At 37.3% G+C, this 19,558-nt stretch overlaps 1 protein-coding gene across 10 annotated transcripts in view; it reads left to right on the top strand.

Annotated features, from left to right (window-relative positions):
- Positions 1–19,558, top strand: part of SOX6 (SRY-box transcription factor 6) — a 356,555-nt gene that overhangs the window by 315,856 nt on the left and 21,141 nt on the right. For all 10 annotated transcript variants that reach the window (XM_068148073.1, XM_068148071.1, XM_068148069.1 and 7 more), the window contains one exon: positions 6,971–7,079. In XM_068148073.1, coding sequence (XP_068004174.1) covers positions 6,971–7,079 — 109 coding nt within the window. The remainder of the gene's footprint in view (positions 1–6,970; positions 7,080–19,558) is intronic.

The raw sequence follows: 19,558 nt of genomic DNA, 5'->3' as shown, positions 1-19,558 counted from the left end.
AATGACTTCTCATCACTTTTAGGTGAAATTCCACAGCTTGTGGGCTTTTGCTTATTTTTCCTTTTAAGAAATCCTTACCTTCTAGTTGATGTGTGATTTTACTGTATGGATTTGCTGCTGAAACAAAGAGTTAATCAAAGAGTTCTCAGATAGAGCGATGCATCATGCCTTTGTGCATGAATAAAATGTTGGAAACCGCATGAAAGCAGTAGTTGGGTTACCACACAACTGGATATGCTTAAGTCTGAACGCTTCGTAACTGTAACTACTGGGGAGTTGCAAACTTATAAATAACCTTGCAATTGGTTAAAACCATATTAAAACCATATGAACAAAGACATAAAGCATTTGGTTAAGGGGGCTCAGTAAGTGCAGTAATCCTGTTGAAAGTAATCTAACCAGTGTGGATCCACAGTTTAGGAGTGCCTGCAAGCGTGGCAATAGTTATGGGTACTTTGTGTGTAGAGGACATCCTAGCTAGGTGGAAACTTTTGCTTTCTGTCCTTTTTTATGTAACTTCAAAAAAATAATATTTGTAAATTCATACACTAATTTTATAAGGCAAGCTTCTATGCACTGCAGTCTATTAACTAACTGGTATGTGATGAATGCTCCAAATAATCAGGGAGTTAATCTAAATCTCTCTTATTTGTGTTCAGAGATTTAATGGCTACTGCTTACACTAACCAGAGGTGCCGGGAATTCTGATTCTTCACATCAGAATTCCAAAATTTTTAGCTAGAGAGTATTTAGAAGTAGGCTGATTGGAGTTGCATTTATTTATCTGATTTATTTTTCGCCTTTAGCACTCCAGTTTCAAGCCTTTTTCGTAGATGTTTCAAATGTTCATAAAATTGCAAGTCTCAGTTTTGACTCCAGAGCCTGAGTCTTAAAAGAAAGTCCCATATCATGACAATCACTATGAAATTCAGTTGCTGAGCAACTTTGGAGTGTTTTCTGCTGGTGATGGTCTTTCATATGTCACAGTGACACGTGGAAGCCAGCTGAGGCTTGCCAGTCAGGCAGATACATTTTAGTGTAAATTCCCTGTTATCCACTTCTAATCTCTCACTTTTCAGTTATGCTTTAAGATGGAAGAATATATATAAAAGGAAACTTGATGACTTCTCTCTCCGCACATCATTTAAATCAAGCTGTTTGCTTTGAGGTACTGCAATGTCACACAAATTTCTAGTCCCTTGGGGGGATGCTAGTCCACACTGTATGTTCAGCAAACAAAAAGAGTACTAGAACAGTTTATGAACAATATAGGGCCCTTCAAAACCTGAAAATGGCAGTATATTGGGGTGAAAATTCACCTAACTGTCTCTCTTTGGTTGCTGAGGTCCTTGAATTTGGTATTTGACTTACATAGAAAATAAAAGTAGGATCAAGACACATCAACATCCCAGAACTTAAGATATCCTTCATTAGTGCAACCTGTAAATCAGTGATTGGAAAATATATACTTTGTCTCTTGTAATATCTAATATCAGCATTCTTACAATAATGTTCCCTACTTTGCTGATATAATTTCTTTAGTTTCTTGGAGCAATTGCTTCTGCTATGATGTGAAAAACAATTCTAGATATTCACCACAGTTCTCTAAAACCAAAAGCCTTGCTTTTAATTGTAACAATAATGCCACTATTGTGTTTATCTAGTTTGCCATCCAAAGAATTCCAGCAGTTGCATGCCTGCACACCAGTAGGATGATTGACATTGTTGTAATAAGGTTAATGTTTAAACTTCCCACCCGTAATAACTAAAATACCCAGAGATAAGGCTGAAAGTCAATTTGTAATTATCCCTGCTGTGCCAAGATGTTGCAAAAGATTCTAAGTGGAGGGTAATTTAACTACCCATTTGAAAGTAGTAAGAAGAAAGTAAAAACCTTGGGACATTTGTACCTTGACTTTCCAGAGGTGAATCAAAAGGTTCTGTGATTCCTCTTTATTCTCTTCTGGGAATAATTTTCTCCATGTTCTACTGAAAATGTCCTCTTTATGTCATTTTGAGTACAGCAAGTTATTTGCCTGTTGTTTACTGTCCATGGTACATGAAGGGAATAGATCAGAGTTAGCAAATAAGCTACTGCAACAGTGACTGTGGAATAATTCAACTGAAACACATTCCATACATAGAGACAACATGTGATAATTATTTGTAGTCATTCGAACTAAAGTACTGTCCTCAGAAGAAATAATATCCCTTCAATCTCATGCTCTGTGGCTTCTGTGAATGACCCATATTAATTCAGTTTCTAGAAACTGGCTCTTTAAATTAACATTGGTAACTGCTTCCATGCTAGACCATTGAAATAAAGGGTATTACATCACTGTCCAAACATGTCTACTTGAATAAAAAGTATTTGTTTGCAAAGAGTATACGTATTTTAAATCTTTTACACAACGATCAGCATGCATGCCATTTTCCATTTCAGACTAAGCATACATTTCAGATGTGGAAAAAGCAAGCATGTTGAAATAATTTGAGGCATGGGTATAGTCAGATCAGTCTTGGTTATCCAGAAGGGAGGGGTGCCCAGTTTGTTATTACATTTCATATATTATTTTTCAAGAGATGGATGCAATCAGTCATCTTCTCGCATATGGTTTGAAAAAAGAAATTGTCTTGCTGGCAAGTAAACTGTTATTTAAGTACACAATCCACAGTACTACAGAAACAGTTTTGCCAAACTTGTCCAAGTATTCTCACATCCTTAAAGATGGTATAAATATCATTTATAGCAAGCCGTTTACTTCAGCCTATATGGAATGCCTTCCTGCTCCCCTGCTCTAAGTGTCCCAGTTTGCATTATGGCCTTTATTGCTTCTGTTTGATGGAGTGATCAGTAAAAATTTAATGACACTATAAAATAATAAAAATGTCATTAATTTACCACGGATCTTGGATGCAGTGGTTGTAAAGTTACATTAATAAACAGAATATTTTTTACAACAAAAAGCATTGTTATGTGGGAACGTATAAATAACACACATAAATTTAAGAGCAATTTTACTGTTAGCACACACATTATTATGGAATAGCCAATAAGTGTATAAAACATAGTATATAAAATTTTATGAAAATATACTGTGCACATCAAAAATTCAGCTTTTATCTAAGTGCAGAGAAAAGCCATTATTGTGTGCTTACTGTTTCATTGCTGTTCTTTCGCGAGATCACAATTTTATATTTGTTTCTAGTCATTTGAAGTTTGCAGCCTTGTCAGAGGCAGGGGCTACTGCTTCGTTGTCCTTTATTCCTTGCTTCACTAAACCATTCTTTTACCTTCCACGTGTGAAGAAAGAATTGATACTTTCTGCCAGAACGTGACGGAGAAGTTGCTAATTTAATGCAAAGCTAAAAATAATGCCAAAGGGGTTGAAAGGCTTGCTTGGCGACTCTGGAAATAAGGGATAACTATCTAGCAGTCTATCTGTCATCACTGGGGCTGCTCCATCACTGGCTGTGATAATATGTGAATATGATGGATGCCACAGCCTTGTGGCTCATAACATTTAACATTCATCAGCTCTCACTAACGGGGGCTTTATAATTTAAATATCTTTATTTAATATGCAACATCTACCTCATACATCATAATTTCAAAGCACTTAGAGAACCAACAGTCCTGCAAGACAGTTGAGCAGACTTTAATTTCTTCAATAACTTTTACGTTTTCTACATGTTTGTGACTGACAACGCATAAATAAGTGCCTAATTGTATCACAGAATGAAAAATTAAGATTTGGCTGCTAAGAAGAATCTTTTTTTTCCCCTTCTTTTTCTCATTTTAAAGAAGTGGTTATTTTTTTTTTTTTTTTACTGTGTGCTCAACATATAAAGAAGCATAAAGGATCTGACGGGTCTGAGAAGAGCTTTCAATTTCTAGCATAAACTCCAAGTGATCGTGTTGATCTGGTGGTGAGAAAGGCTTGTCAAGTGCCACGTCCTAGGCCGGTCTTCTGAAATTCAAAGGGGAAAACTTGATGCAACTATACAATACAAGCTCTATAGCCTATAAGAAAAAAAAATCAGTTCAAAACAAAGTCCAAAATGCTTTTGTTTTCCACAGGAAACAAGACACCTGCACTCTCCATAGCAGTGCACATTATTAGACACTCATCGACATTTTCTGTTAACGTAGGTTAGGGAGGTATCAATCTATCCAGTAGTCAATGTACATATGTGCGAGTATAAAGCATGTGCAGGTAGCATGTTTGTTAGTGTAGCTATATATAGGCATTTCCTTTGAATTAAGTAAGTCTTTTTATTTTTTTGTTCATATAAGAATATTATGTACAGAACCTTGCTCATACTAGGAAAAAGTTATATTTTTAAAGGATTTTTAGTGCAAGTATCCTCTTTTGGAAAAAAAATCAAGATGGGAGCAAAGACGACTCCTACAAAAACAGATTGGAACCAAGTGTGACAAGTCCTCTCCCTAACAACAAATGCCATACAAATGTATTGTATTTCATTGAATTGTAAAGGCACCTACTAGTAAAGGATTATTAGTACTGAGGAACATCTTTATGTTTTTTTACAGTTATCTGAATTTGCCAAAGCTCAATGCAAATACTGAAAATTTTGTTATGATCACTTCAAAGATTATTTTCAGTCAAAAAAGGCAAGCAAAGGAAAGAACGTAAAAGGCATTTTCAGAGACTTAAATGTAGCCAACTTTGTTACAGCCTTTAATGAACTAGGAGGGGGTTATGAAATAACTATAAGTACAGGTCCTTTGTTTGGCAAGAGCAGGTATTTTCGTGTTATAAGTGCTTTCATTTTACTGTTCCTGAACCTTATCATGTAATTTTCTCTTTTCTCTTTCCATGTCAAAATATTGATATTCTTTCAGAAACTTTCTTTTTTCTTCTTCTTCTTTATTTTTTTTTTGTAACAGAATATTCTCTGCAAAATCAAAGAGAATGAATGACTAGAAAGATATTCCAAATGTGCATATTGATACATAGCAATGTCTGTTGATTTTTAAAGCAGAAAGGTGTTTCTCCTTCTTCTGAAACACACTTAAAGGCTGTTCTTCCATGTATGCTGCAGGTGCAGTTTTAACAACCTTAAGAAAAAGCTTTTAGTGCAGGAAGAGACAATATATGTGCCAAAAGGTGTTTTCTTAGTACAGATCTTTGTTTTTATCTCAATTGCAAATCATCCCTTAGCAATGGAAAGCTGAATCCTTGACAAACTTATTTTTTATTTCTGTCTACCAGTAAAACAGATCCAATCCTGTTATATTGCACATCTTTCAGTACAATATTTGGCCTCTCCTATTTCTGTGCCTTTTCAGATTCACATTGCACTTGAAATGCTTTCTTTTCTCATTGAGTTCCTTTATATAGGTAAGCTCCTTCATCCACTGCAGGTTTTTCAGAGGGAAACAAGAAATTAACCAAATATAAAACACACAGTTATGTTGTTTGACAACAGGAAGGCTCTAAGGACCTTTTAGAAATGCATTTAGTACCTGCAACACCTCAGTATTGTTGTGGCAAATGCAGTGTCAGGTTATGCTTTCTTGTTTTTCTCTGCAAATTAAACAGAAAATAATTTGAAAAACCCATGGCTGAAGGAATCAGAAGAATGAAGAATCAAAAGAATTCCTTAGTTGTTGACCTGGTGGGGTTTTATTATTGTAAGATAATGATACTAGAAAAATAATCACATTGGGAAGCATAAGTACTTGGAGCTGGAGCAAATGAGCAGTCAAGGCCATCAAGTGTGTTTTGTCCTTAAGAATGTTCCCAAGTTTCTAACTGTCTTATGGGAGAGAAACTCATAATGTTTTCTTCCTATGTCTAGTACGCTCAGCAGAGAACTAGGTCATTGAACAATAGACTGAACAGCAATCAGCACTCTACTTCTGCATAATGCATTAAGTATAACATGAAGAAACTGTTCGTGGAGCTGAAAGCTGGTATTTCACGTCTGTAAATTCAAGCTGACATGACATTTAATATTGTTTCATAGTAATGAACAACAAGGTTTCATTCATTCACAAGTATAACATAATGCCAAGTTTAGTCTGAAGAGGTAACAACAAGGCAAGAGGGAAAACATGCTATGTTCCTTCAAATGAGAACACTAAATTAATGATAACCATTGAATGCTTAGCTACTGATACACAGCACTGCAGAGACTACTGTTGTGGGACAATATTACGCTGTCATTTATAGTGCCCTTGTCCAGCAATTGATTGAGGAACTTTCAGTTTCCACTTTCTAGTTCCAGGTTTCCTATAGAGGCCTCCAGCTCTCAAAAGCTTTCTGGTTTTCTAGGAGTGTACATTTTTCTTTATTTTTTTTTATTAAAAAAAAATCTTCTTAGGTTTCCTTTCCACAGAGATAAAATTTAAATTCCTAGACAAAATAACAATATCAGTTCTGTCATCTGTTATTCCTTCTTTCAAACACTTGTCTTTGAAAACTTCTTGTATAAAATTCAGACTTGTGTTGTCTCAGAGGTATGAATGCAAACTTGAATCTCAACACAGGGAAAAAGTGCTTGTCTCATGAAATTAGCTGTATATTTTAATGCAAACTCTTCTTTCAACTTCAGAATTTTCATGTTTTGCAAATGTTGATTGTCTTTTCCAGTTGAAGTTAGAAAATAAGTGGAAAGGCAAAGTGAGCAGCATTGAGCAGCATCACTTGCTGCCAAGAGTGTTTTGTATTTGCATGTACAATCGTTTATGCATTATGGTAGCACAGATCAAAATAACCTCAAAGTTTCGATATGTTTCATATTTAAAACTGATTTTCATAAATGCAAACACTCAGATTCTGTAAAAAAATTGTCCCTGAGTTAGCATTCTAATTAAATGCACTCATTATTTATTCAGATTTTAAAAAATAAGGCATGTATCAGTGTGTACACATATGCACAGGCATATAATGAGAACTAACTTACATAGAGCATTAAGTCTACGTTTTTTATTCTTTTCCAGGAAAGAACAAGGTTTGAAAATTTAGGCCCACAGTTAACAGGGAAACCCAATGAAGATGGAAAACTGGGCCCTGGTGTCATTGATCTTACGAGGCCAGAAGATGCAGAAGGTGAGTTGCACTTTTGACTACAGATTATTGAATGCTGCTTCATATAATGGTATGGATAAAATGCTGCAATTGTTATATGCACTGTCTAGCTTGGATCCCAGGCTAATGCTTGAATGATTTCTCTGTGGTTTTGTGAGCTGGTAGTAAGTTGATAGCAAAGGACACATACATGACTGTGTAGCCCTCTAAGACCTTCTACAACACAACTAATTTTTCCCTGAGCAGCTGTCAATTAATCATTTATGTTTTATACTGTTAATGAAAGTGTAGAAAACGCTGAGAAATTATCTCAGCAAGGCAATATATACATATCTGTATGTATTTATTTATTTATTTACCACATTTTAAGGATTTAGCAGGATTTTAAGGATATGGATTTTAAAGATTTGAAGGAAGTTAGAGCTGTCTACCCATCAGTGCACTCACAAACTCTTCAAGATACTGGAAGCACAATTTTACTGACAGGCAGCTGTCAAATGATAAAGGAAAAGTATTTCACATTTTCTATATGAAAATGTCTCTTTCATTATATAAACCTTCTGTACTTTTTCACTCGCTTGGTTCTATATGTCTGGCATAGAGTATCAAACCACAAGTGGAAATTATGAGTTCATCAAGACTGAGTTTAGTCCCTATCAGGGTTACCATGCATGTTCTGGAAGTGGATGTGACTGGTATCCTCTCTGCCCTATCTATGATGCATTAGAAGAGAAAGCATAGAAAAGTTGGAACTCTACCACTCAGTCTCTAGGCAAACAAAAAATCCCTGAATTTCAAAGTATTTTAGGAAAGGACTAGTATGTAATAGAGAAACTTCAGGTTCAGTTCCAAGCTGTTCTTGTATCTAATCATCCATACAGTGGAACAGTTCACTTTCAAATTGAATTCAGCAAAATATATTGGATTTATATCATGATTAGTTTATCATGTGGAACTGACATGAGCATCAGGAGCACACACTGACGTGTTTTTTTGCGCCCCCCCCCCCCCCCCCCCCCCCCCCTTCTTTAATGTATTTTGACACAGTCACCTTCCCTGGAGGTGTTCAAGAGATGTGTGGACATGGCAGCATGGCAGTTTGGGATTTGGTTTAATGGCCATGGTGGTCGGACTCAATGATCTTAAAATTCTTTTCCAATCTAAACAATTGTATTATTCTATGATGAGATTGAAGGCTTCCAAAACAATAAGATAAGATGATGACTGAAGCTCATCAGCTATATGTTTCAAATATTCAGAAAGAGATGTACCTTAATGGTACATTTCAGATTTTACTCCTTTTGTTTTCTTTTTTTTAAATTTTTTTTTCCCCCTACCATGTCCCTAGGTGCCACCTCTACATGGCTTTTAAATATCTGCAGGGACAGTGATTCAACCACTGCCCTGGGCAGCCGGTTCCAGGGCTTGGCTCCAGGCTGAGAGAGTTGGGGCTGTTCAGTTTGGAGAAGAGAAGGCTCCAAGGAGACCTTGTTGTGGCCTTCCAGTATCTCAAGGGGGCCTACAAGTGTCAGGTAGTGACAGGGCTAGGGGGAATGGATCCAAGCTAGAGGAGGGGAGATAGAGCTTATGAAGAAATTCTTCACCATAAGGGTGGTGAGACACCGGAACAGGTTGCCCAAGGAGGTGGTATGAACTATGCTCACGTTCGATGGGTGAGGTGGAAATACCTGATGCAAACAATACCCCAAAGTGCAGGTCCCTGAAATCAATGAGCATTTGGGATGCTTGTTGCATTTTAGAGTGTTGCCAAGGTCACAATCTCAGCTGAATATCAAAGGTTTCTAATAGCCATGCTCTTCGAAGACAGCGTGTTACATTTTCCTTTGTCTTTTGTCATTATTACTTAAACATTTTTTTTCGATTTTTTAGATATGATTTGAGCATGGGTTGCCTTAGATATCTTTAGATAATATTTATGTGATCTATTGTATGCTTTTACACAAATAACACAGTCATACAGAAAACAAGGACTTCTGAAGTATTGATGGCCAATTTTTGGCTCCGTATCTTTCTCCATCAGTAGTTCAGTGTAGTTGTGACAGAGTGAGTGTGTGGCTGTTAGATCTGTTGGATAGTTTTACTCACATCAGCAGAATTAGGACTTCAGAATTATGAAATGTACTACATTTAGTGTAGCTATATGGACTATTTGCAGAGGGTTTTTTTTTTGTGGGAGTTTTTCTAGGGGGAGAAGTGCTGTAAGAGATTTATTCCTGAGACAAGGACTCCAAATTTAGTCCCATTGCTGACTATAAACTGGGTGGAAGTGCACTGTGGGCTGCATTCCTCCCTGATTGATCTAGACCAGGGAGACTATGAAGATGCAGTTCTATTCCCTGCCAACCTTGCACACCTGCCTTTCCATAGGAAACTGAAGTGTGCAGAGATATGGTACTTATCTGCCTCATCCCAACAGGCAGCTGGACAGACCAAATTGGCAAAGTGCTTCTGGTTTCCATACATCTGACACAGACTTTAAGGTTCAAATAATTCGTTGTAAGAAATATCAGTGCGCTACTGTGTTTTGTAAGAGTATCTAGCAATGATTTCTCTCTACTCCTTGTATCTTTTCTATAACATATTATGGTGATCTCAGCTTGACAGGATCAGAGTCATGTTTTCCTTTAATTTTAGGAGTGCTTGCAGTAGTAGCTCATTGATCAGAAGCTGACGCTACATGTGTATTTTTTTTTTAATCATGAATTATAAGACAAGTCTTGAAAGTCTTTAAATTTAGCTCTGTGCAATTATAAGACAAACATGAAAGGATCCTGCAAAATTACTTTTAAGACATAAGTTGCTCTCCCTGCCCAGTGTGTGAAACCTTTTTTTAAGATTAATGGTAACTAGGTGTACTTTCAGAGATGACCTAGCACATGAAGTCATATTCAAAGCTTATGTTACTCATAATGACCTAACTGTCATCTGAATGGAGGCCTGAAAATCATCAGTAAGAGTTTTATATTAAATATGACATAAACTGACATCTCTATTACTTCCTTAACCACCAGCAGGACCGGGCTAACTGCATTAAAAATCATGCTCAGACTGTATTCAGAAATATTGCCACTGACTGTGACACTGTTGATGAATAATCCACAGCTATTAGACTTCTATCATTACCTGGAAATCCCAGCTGTCATGTTAAAATATATGATACATTTGTAGCTAGCAAAATTCAAAACCGTGATTTGAGAGCCTCATAAATGTTCAGGACTGGCATGCAAAATTATAAACAACAGCCAATTATAGAACTAAACATATTTTTTTTCCTCCAAGCCTCATCATTTTAAAGGAAACATTGTTCTTCCTGTAGGCAACTTCATAATTTTGAGCATTTGAGATTTCAGTACTGAAATGCAGCTACCTGGCATGAGCACACCAAACCCAGCTTTGAATCTAGCTAACCTCCCTTTTTGAATGTGATTGATGTATATCAACTGATCAGAGTGTGTAGAATATAGTCAGGAGCCTTAGGTGAGCCCTCTTTAAACTTCAGGAAGGGAAATGTAAGGTATTTGGTTATTCATTATCTGAGAACATTGTATGATTTGAGTATGTTTTTGGGATCAAGTTCTAGAAAAAGTATTCCTTTCACAGACTCTCACTTTTGTTGATAGTGCTGCTTTCTTGAATTGGATAATGTGCTCTTTGATTATGGATCCTTCTACTTTTGTGTTTGTGGTCAAATGGTTTAGAAATTTGTAGGAAATATATTAAGGTAGAAATCTGCAGAATAGACCTAACATTCCCATTGACAGTTACTGATTTTACCTTAGCTCAGGTTGCAGTGTGGTTTTCTTCAGCAGTCACAGTCAGGGATTTAAATTCCACCAAGACATGATCTCCATTCCTGCCAAAGAACTGGATCTGTTGAACTATTGTTTTCTTGATTGAATCCTGGGCTCAGGATAGAAACATATGATTGTTATTGTTTTGCCACTGCCTCACTGTGTGATTTTTGTAAAAGAGAAATAACTTCTCTGGACTCTGTTTTCCCAAGTGAAAGATGGATTGTGAAGCTCAGTTAGTGTTTTTAAATGAATGGAAGCAGGGGAAAATGACTTAACATTTAGTTCCATGTTCATTTGTGTTAATATATTAGCATCAGGGACTTATGAGTTATATATTTGGCCTCATATTTTGACAACATACACAAAGACCTTTTTCTTCTGATTTCTGTTTTAATATTTTTATTTCTTCTGTTTCTTATGTGGTAGTTTTCTTGATTCTGTAAACTCTGGGTTTAGCATTTGCTGCTTCTGCTTTTTGTAGTAAACTACCGTGTGTGTTAAGCATGGATCATAGTTCTGAGGAAAAGTATGTGCCTGCTACATCTAAATAATGTGGTGGGATCTGTCTGTTCACTTTATCTGCATTTATGTATATATTTATCTTTTGGCATGGGATTATTACCAGCCCACCTTAAATTCATTGACTTGTGCCTGTGTTTTGCCATTCACTCCCTGCTGTCTTTAATTTGTAAATTACTTGGTTTAATGATAGTGTTTTTTCTATGTACCAAGGCATTGTTTACAGTTATACAGCCTTAAGCCTTACCTGTTTGGCCACAGTATCTTTAACTATGATCCAAGCAGGGCTGAATGCAAGCCAGGTGGGGACTGTAAGCTGTGTAACCACTGGTAATAGGCTGGTTAAAGTAGCAAGCCCCAACCTGATTTTATTAATTCCAATTCAGATATACATAGTGTTTGTTCTGAATGGAATTTTGGAGCTGAACCCAAGCTTGGAGGAGCACAAGCTAACATTTATGCTTAAAAGAGCGTATTTCTATTCAGCATTAAGAAGCCAGTTCTGCAGCATTTCAGATGGTGGATTTGCTGACCAACATACTAAATCAATGAATTGCTTAATATTTGCAGCAGGTAACAGCAGTTTGTCTTTCATATCCATAAAATTAGCACCTCCCATTCATATTAGGCTTGGGCTAGCCCATCTTGCAAGGCATGTTGTAGTAGGAGAGATTCTACCCATGCTAAGGCAAGGGAAATTGAATGGCAGAGGAAGAAAAAAATGGTGTTAGGCATCATAACAGGTTTAACCAATTGCCAGAACATGGTGAACAATGAAAGCTTGCAATGGCAGCAGCAGCAGTGAATAGGGAATCATGTGGAAGAGAGGAATGAGCTAACTAGGGAGACACAGGGAGTCTCTGCAATGCAGAAGGTGGGGTTTTGGCCATGTGGGGAGAACCATGAGATAAAGGAGCTATGAAGGGTGGTGCCCAAGGAGGAGGAGGAGAACTGACACCTTGTCCAGCTCCAGATTTCTGTCCATGTGTCAAAGCTTCATTTGCTCCCTCTCTGGTGATAGAGCAGGCATCATGACAAGTACCTGGATTTTGCAAATCTATAAAGTAAAAGTCCAATCAACACCTTCTTAAAGGAGCACCTCTACCATATACTCAGTGCCTCAACATTTCCATATGTGACCAATAGTAAATAATTGCTTATGCAAACGGGTGACACAGTTCCTTCTTAACTCAGAAAACAAAAAAAGGCTGACTGTGAGCCACTGAAAAGGTAGGTGAAAGTGAACTGCACACTTGCAGGCAGATCAATTTTGGCAGGCTGCCAACACAATCCAAACCTGTGAGGTAACTTGTTTAACACCCTCCTATGCAGAGGTGTAAACAGCAGGTACCACACGCATGACAAAGAATCACCTACTTTTGTGACAGTGCTTCAGAAGTACTGGAGGAAAGAATATCTCTCCATGCCAGTATTTGTCGCACGTAAATATTTGTAATAGTTGCTATGGCAGTTGAGAGGGGAAAGATGAAAATCAGAAAACAGTGAAAGCTGTCTGAAAACAAAGAAGCGTTTCCAGAGAGAATGCAGAAATCTCAAGTACTAGAAATTTTATTCCCCTGAATTCTTGTTGCAGGTCTTTGATAAGAGGAAAAAAATAATTAAAAGTCTCATGAGAATATCTTGATTTTTTAAAGATAAAATAACTTATCTTGGTTAATTAGGGCCAGATATTAAAGGTGGCCTTCATTACCTGTGGTTGCCATCTTTAACACCCCTGAATCTATGAGTTGGTGCCTGATCCTTAAGTGATACACTCAAATTTTTTTTAAAATAGATCAGGAATCTGGCATAAAGTCCTTGGGCACAGCGTTTCAGTTGAGTTGAATAAGATTTGGTTCCTCAGTCCTGGAGTAACTCAACGCCTGCAAATGGGATAGAAAAAAGACATTCTGTTTGTAACAACCATCCTGTCACTTTTCTGATGGCAACCACTTCATGAATCTTGTTGTTGCCAGCATCTCCATAGCATTTTACAGCAAGAACTGTCACTTTGAGTACTAAAGAATCTGAGCCAGGGGTGTGTGGACTGATCTTCTCATGGCATTGAAACTTATACCTCTCAGGGCACTCATATTTCACACACATTATGCTTCTCACTTTCAGAATAATAAATCTGTATGTCCTCCACAAGTGTTACCTTTTGATTTTTCAACAGTCTTAGATATTTTTTTCCTACTGCTAAGTATGAGGCTTTCTCATTTACTGTTTCCATGCTACAGTAATTGATTCACATAGAATAGTACCTTTATTTTTAAAAATTCTAGTTAGAATTTCTGATGATGTCTAACCAACCACTGTCACAATGCCCTGAGTTTTACATAGGGGTGCCTATTAGCACAGTTATGGCTAAGGCCTTGTCATAATTTCCATCCTATAGTAAAACATTTTCAGGAATTTAGAGCAAGGCAGTAAAAAGTAACTGTTTGCTGCAGTTTTACACAGACAGTCTCTGCCTAAGAGAAAATAATTGTCACAAATGTTGAAAGCATCAGCCAGTTTGCTTAGCTACTCTTAAGTAGACAGTGAAAAATTAGATATAGTAGTCCAATGGTTTAAAACATTTTTCTTTCACACTCGTATACAGATACCACAGGTGTAAAACCCACCATGGTCCTCCTTTTTAGTTCTGCATGTATCTTTGTATTGCTCCAGTGCTGCAAAAGGTACTTGAAGCTGCCTAAAATAGCACAAAATTGCAAGGCACAATGGAATTTTCAAAAGACAGAGAAAAAACACTGTTGTATCATACTACATGGAGGAAGATGGAATCTTGTCTTTCTTCCCTACCTCCTGGAGCACAGGTAGTGGAGCAGAATTTTGAATATATTAAGGAAGGAACATCATATATTCTGGCTAAGCATGAGCAATTCATACATATTAAGACAAGTCCCCTTTATTTGTACAACTGCACACTATTTTCTCCTTTAGGAACCTCAGTATCTCAGCAATAGAGAGGTGCTTATGAGCATGTGCCTTTCCTCCATGTAGGTATGCCAAGGGCAACAAAGTTGGTGAGGGGTTTGGAGCACAAGCCCTATGAGGAGAGACTGAGGGAGCTGGGGTTGCTTAGCCTGGAGAAGAGGAGGCTCAGGGGAGACCTTATTGCTGTCTACAACTACCTGAAGGGAGGTTGTAGACAGGTGGGGGCTGGTCTCTTCTCCCAGGCAACCAGCACCAGAACAAGAGGACACAGTCTCAAGCCGTGCCAAGGGATGTTTAGACTGGATGTTAGGAGGCAATTCTTCTTAGAGAGAGTGATTGCCCATTGGAATGTGCTGCCCGGGGAGGTGATGGAGTTGCCATCATTGGATCTGTTTAGGAGGTGACTTGATGGGGTGCTTGGTGCCATGGTTTAGTTGATGGTGTTGGATGTGATGATCTAGAAGGTCTCTTCCAACCTGGTCTGGTCTGGTCTGGTCTATTCCATTCCATTCCATTCCATTCCATTCCATTCCATTCCATTCCATTCCATTCCATTCCATTCCATTCCATTCCAGCATTTAGTGCAGAACTCGGCAGCAAGGGGTCAATATTTTCTTAATTTGTACTTTGATATAAAGTTACATAATTCACTGTCCAAAAGGTATGTGAGATGGGCATAATGGCATCTTCACAAATTCTGCAAATATTAAATTATTATATTTTCAACTTGGCAGGGATAGTTTCACAGGAGGTGCAGTATTTTAAAAAAGTGGAACCTGTAAATTTTCACTCAAGCCCCTGTTCCATGGCAAATCCCCAGGAAATGCAGGAAGGCCCCATGCCACATGTAAATTGCCCTGTTTGTAAAACCATCTTCCTCACAAATTCCCAGTGCACAGGTGCAGCATCTTGGAGAACTTAGCTTTAAGAGGTTTTTTCCTAACATACCTTGTTAGCTTACAGCTCCTATTATCATGCTGCTTTTACTTCTCTTCCTTCATGATGTATTATTTACTAATTATATTATTAATTGTTATAATAGCAGTAGCTCACGTGAAAGGCAGGAAGAAATGGCATATGTGTACTCTAGCCCTAGGTCTTTGCCATCTAATTACTGATATGGTCTGACAAGTGAGAAGAGCAAACAGTGGATGGAGGAAATTAGTTATATCAATGCAAAGAATGATGTTGCATATGATAGAAGGTGACAAATTCAACTGCAGATTGAATGGAGGAAACGCACCACTAAAGCAGTGATTCCAATATGAATTAGAGCCTTTTACAACATATTCTGCATTTCATTAATTTCCCACAGTTTGAGGGAGATGGTTTTGTAAACCCCTCTCCTCTTGTTAAACATAGTTGCCTTTTATAAAACCATATTGCATTTAAGCTTATGAAATCCATTGTTTTGCTACACAGGAGCAAGCAAAGTTGTTCATTAGCAATGTTCAGCCACACCTTGAACAATACACTCATCAAATATGAGGTCAGGCTGCCTTTTTTTTTTTTCTTCTGCGATGAATTCCTGTCTGTCATTTCTCCATCTTAAACCAAAACAAAGCCTTGACTGCAGGATGAATGGATCATGTCCTATGGCCCATGTTCAGGCAGGATTTTTTTAAGAAAAACCTGCTAGGGATGACTGAAGACTGCAGAACTAATCCCCGTGTTTTAAATCAGTAGTATCATGCTTTCTGGATGTTCTAGGTGACACTGTCATGCAGGAGAAATGTGAAATTATGTAACAGCTCTACTGGCAACAAAGCTCTTATGGAAACATTTGTATGATAAATAGATTTGTTCATTCCTGTTTGCATTGTTTTGACTTTGAATAGGATTAATACAGTAAGAATAATTGCTTAGCTGTTGGAACAACAGTTTTTCTGGGTGGGAAAAAAGAGAAAAGGTGGCACAAAACAATAAAAACCAAGCAACCATTTGCAGTATAAATAGATCTTATCAGATACTTAACAATATTATCAGCAACATTTCTCTTGGGCTGGGCTGTTTTGTCCATGTATTTTCTTTCTATGGGCATCTCAATATTTGAGTATGAAATGAAATAACAAAGAGAAACAATAGCATTCGTGGGAATGTTGACTGCACATAGGTCTTATGGCTGGCAGTCCCTTGCTTCTGGTTGCATTGCACAGGCTGAATAACTTTCAACTTAAATATGTTTCACATTTCTTCTGTCAGTAATATCTGTGTCAGAATGGGGTTGTTAGCATTTAATTAATCATCTTTGAAGGTTCTTGAAGCCTGCAAGTGGCACATGATTGAATAATCTTATGACATTTAGATACCTCCCCTTTTTTATAACAGAGTCTCCTTCTTCATCTCAGTGTTAAACTAGATGTTTCATGGATCTTCACAGAATAACTTCTCATGCTCCTATATCACAGCATAAAAAGGACTGTGTAGGTCCCTGAGGGCTTAAACCAGGCCTTAAACTCTAATTAATCCAGTTAATTTTCCTGGTAATTTAAACTATTATTGTATTCTTTTATAAGTCTTCTACACCATATTTCCATGAGGGTTAATTTTGCCATAAAATGTGGTCAAGAAATCAAAAAGGTTTGTATAAGGCATTGAGGAAGTAGTTGCATTTAGCAGTTTCCATTAATTTAAGTAACATAGATCTGGGCATGGCTGGCTGTGGAGCATGAACATGCTAATATCTTACTTAGAAATATTGTGACTCAGCTAATAATTCAGATTTAAACACTGGTGAGTGAACTGCTACCACTGATAGAGCTGAGAATAGTTGATTTCACACACAGAAAATATTTCAGTATTAATTTTAGTTCTAGACTTTCAAACGAGGAAAGACATATATGCAGGTTGTGAGGATGTTTGTGAAAACAAGTGCTGTGTTTTAATTAAGAATTTTGCTTGCATATGTAAAACAAATGTACTGAAAAAGCAAATTCACTGCCACCAAAACTGAAAACAAGGCACTTTGGAAAATGTATGCTGATATATAACTGGCTAGAATTTCCTTCATTTTGCAAAGCCACGAGCCACATGCATCAGCTTACCACAAAGTCATTAGGTCTTTTTAAACTCAGATGAAAAACATTAACAAATACCACAAAAGGCTTTAGTATGGCCCCTTTGTTCATTCACATATGGCAGTTTATAACTCCTGCACCACTTGGGTCGTGTGTTTGTTTAAGCTGCCTCCATCAGGCCAGCCCTGAAAGAACAAAAGACATCTTGAGAGATCCTAAGCAGGAAATGGGCTAATCTAAACATGGCTTGTGACACTATAAGTAGAATAGAAAGAGGAGGGATTGATTAGTCATTAATGTCCAATTGACTCCATATGGATGTTGCAATAATAAGGCCTTTTTCAGTGCAGTAGCAGAGTTATTGAATTAGAGGTTTATGTTTCCTCAGAGCTGACCTTGGGGAATTCCCTTTTGGTTCTTCTTGTTGATGTTTTGAAGAGAATGGAGGCTCTTACCAGGAAAAATAGAAGCCTTATCATAACACAGTATTGCATGTATCTAGCTAACCTGTGCTACAGTTTATTCCCACCTCTTACTATTTACTTATCACATTTTAGAACCCTTTCAGGTGAAATATTTTAGAGCTCATTTAAGTATTCCAGTATTTCATGAATCACTCATGTCTTTCTCAGTTTCCCCGCCTTTACATTCATTGACATGCAGCCTCAAATCCCAGCTGAATAATATTTGTTTAGCATTTGAAATGAAAGCAGCTTGACAAACAGACACTTCCATGCAGAACACTTGTGCCACTGTGTGACTACAGGCATTTCCATCCCGGACAAAGTCATGTTTCCAAGTGGGTGTTAGTTTTGCCTAGTGATGAAAAGACATACCAGTAATTACAATAGTTAATGAGATACATTTATTTTGTCTTTCTTAATGGTAATAAAGAAAGAGAAAGTCTCCTGAAAATGGGTGGGGATGAAGTAAGAGGCAAGCAAGAGGCAAAACCGAAAAATGCTGCAGTAACTCTGCTACCAATCACTTAGCTACAAAAACTGCTCCTTCACTAATCTATCTCCAAAATTGACCATTGAAGTTAATAACTCAAAATAATAGCTAAATGACTATTCTTGTGTTCCAAACTTTCCAAAGCGTCTTTTGTCAGTCTATTCTTTCCAGATTTTTCCATTTGATTTGACAAACCTTTCATAAAGGCTGCATTTGTCTGTCCACAGGTTAAGCAGGATGGAGGACAGCCAAGCTAGTTTTTCACGCTCCCTGTTTCTATGGCATTTCCATGTTTATGAGTAACCCATCACTAGTAGTAAAAGTGTGACTCCCGTTTGCACGTTCATTGAGTTCTGGTCTTTGTAATGCAAGCTGCTAGCAGTGCTAGTTTTCTTACCACAGACATGGACAAATAACTTTGAAGGTTGCAATCAGTCTTTTCCAAAGTAGACAAAAATGTTATCTCAGCTTAATGAATAACTGGTGATAGGAGTTTTACTACTAACCAGTCACTTTTACAATAGAAGCCTAAGCGGATTTTCTTTACTTCTGTGTATCTTATCTTGGTATATGTCTATGGAAGATGGTATGCAGTATATTCTCTAGAGGAGCCAAAGACTCATTACGTGGGTGTAGTAAGAGGAAATGTATCACTTCAAACGTGAATCAATGGCCAGAGTGTGAAGAGTAATTAAGAAATAACAGAGAGCCTGATAAAGATCTCTTTGTTTTCCCTGTCACTTCTTTTCCCTTTCTTTCCTCATCTTTTTCTCAACCTTGTCTTTGCTCCTTTCTATCAGGTTTATTATTGTTTGCCTTTTGGTAACATGTAAAGACCCTGCCTGAGGTTTTGTTGTGACAGATGATCTATAAAATGTAAGGTAAAACTATATCTCATTAAAGACAATAGGATTAACCCTAATGTGGCCAAGATTTCAGAGAACATGCTAAGAGGTGGTACATGTCTAAAATTCTGGTCCTTATAAACAGTGAGAAACTCAGATAAGGACAGAAATAAATAAATAAACAGTGCAATAATTGCTAGTTTGTTTCTTAATATTTAATTTATGTGACAATGCCTCTTTCCTGTGGATGGTCAGATTCTTTTCTGTTTCTGAAGACCAGAGATTCTTCTTCCTTGCACTGTCATTAGAGAGAAGTCATTTTAGGAACAAAAATATTGTTTGAAATTTAATGAAGCTGTAACATTCTGTGGTGTTCCCTGACTCAGTATGGTCCATAGAGTCTAGTC

Source organism: Melanerpes formicivorus, unplaced genomic scaffold (genome assembly GCF_026170545.1).
Source record: "Melanerpes formicivorus ecotype bairdi unplaced genomic scaffold, bMelFor1.0.p_v2 SCAF_16, whole genome shotgun sequence".
Classification (NCBI taxonomy): Eukaryota; Metazoa; Chordata; class Aves; order Piciformes; family Picidae; genus Melanerpes; species Melanerpes formicivorus.
The sequence above is the reverse complement of the archived record's forward strand: the minus strand, read 5'-3'. Positions and strand labels throughout refer to the sequence as shown.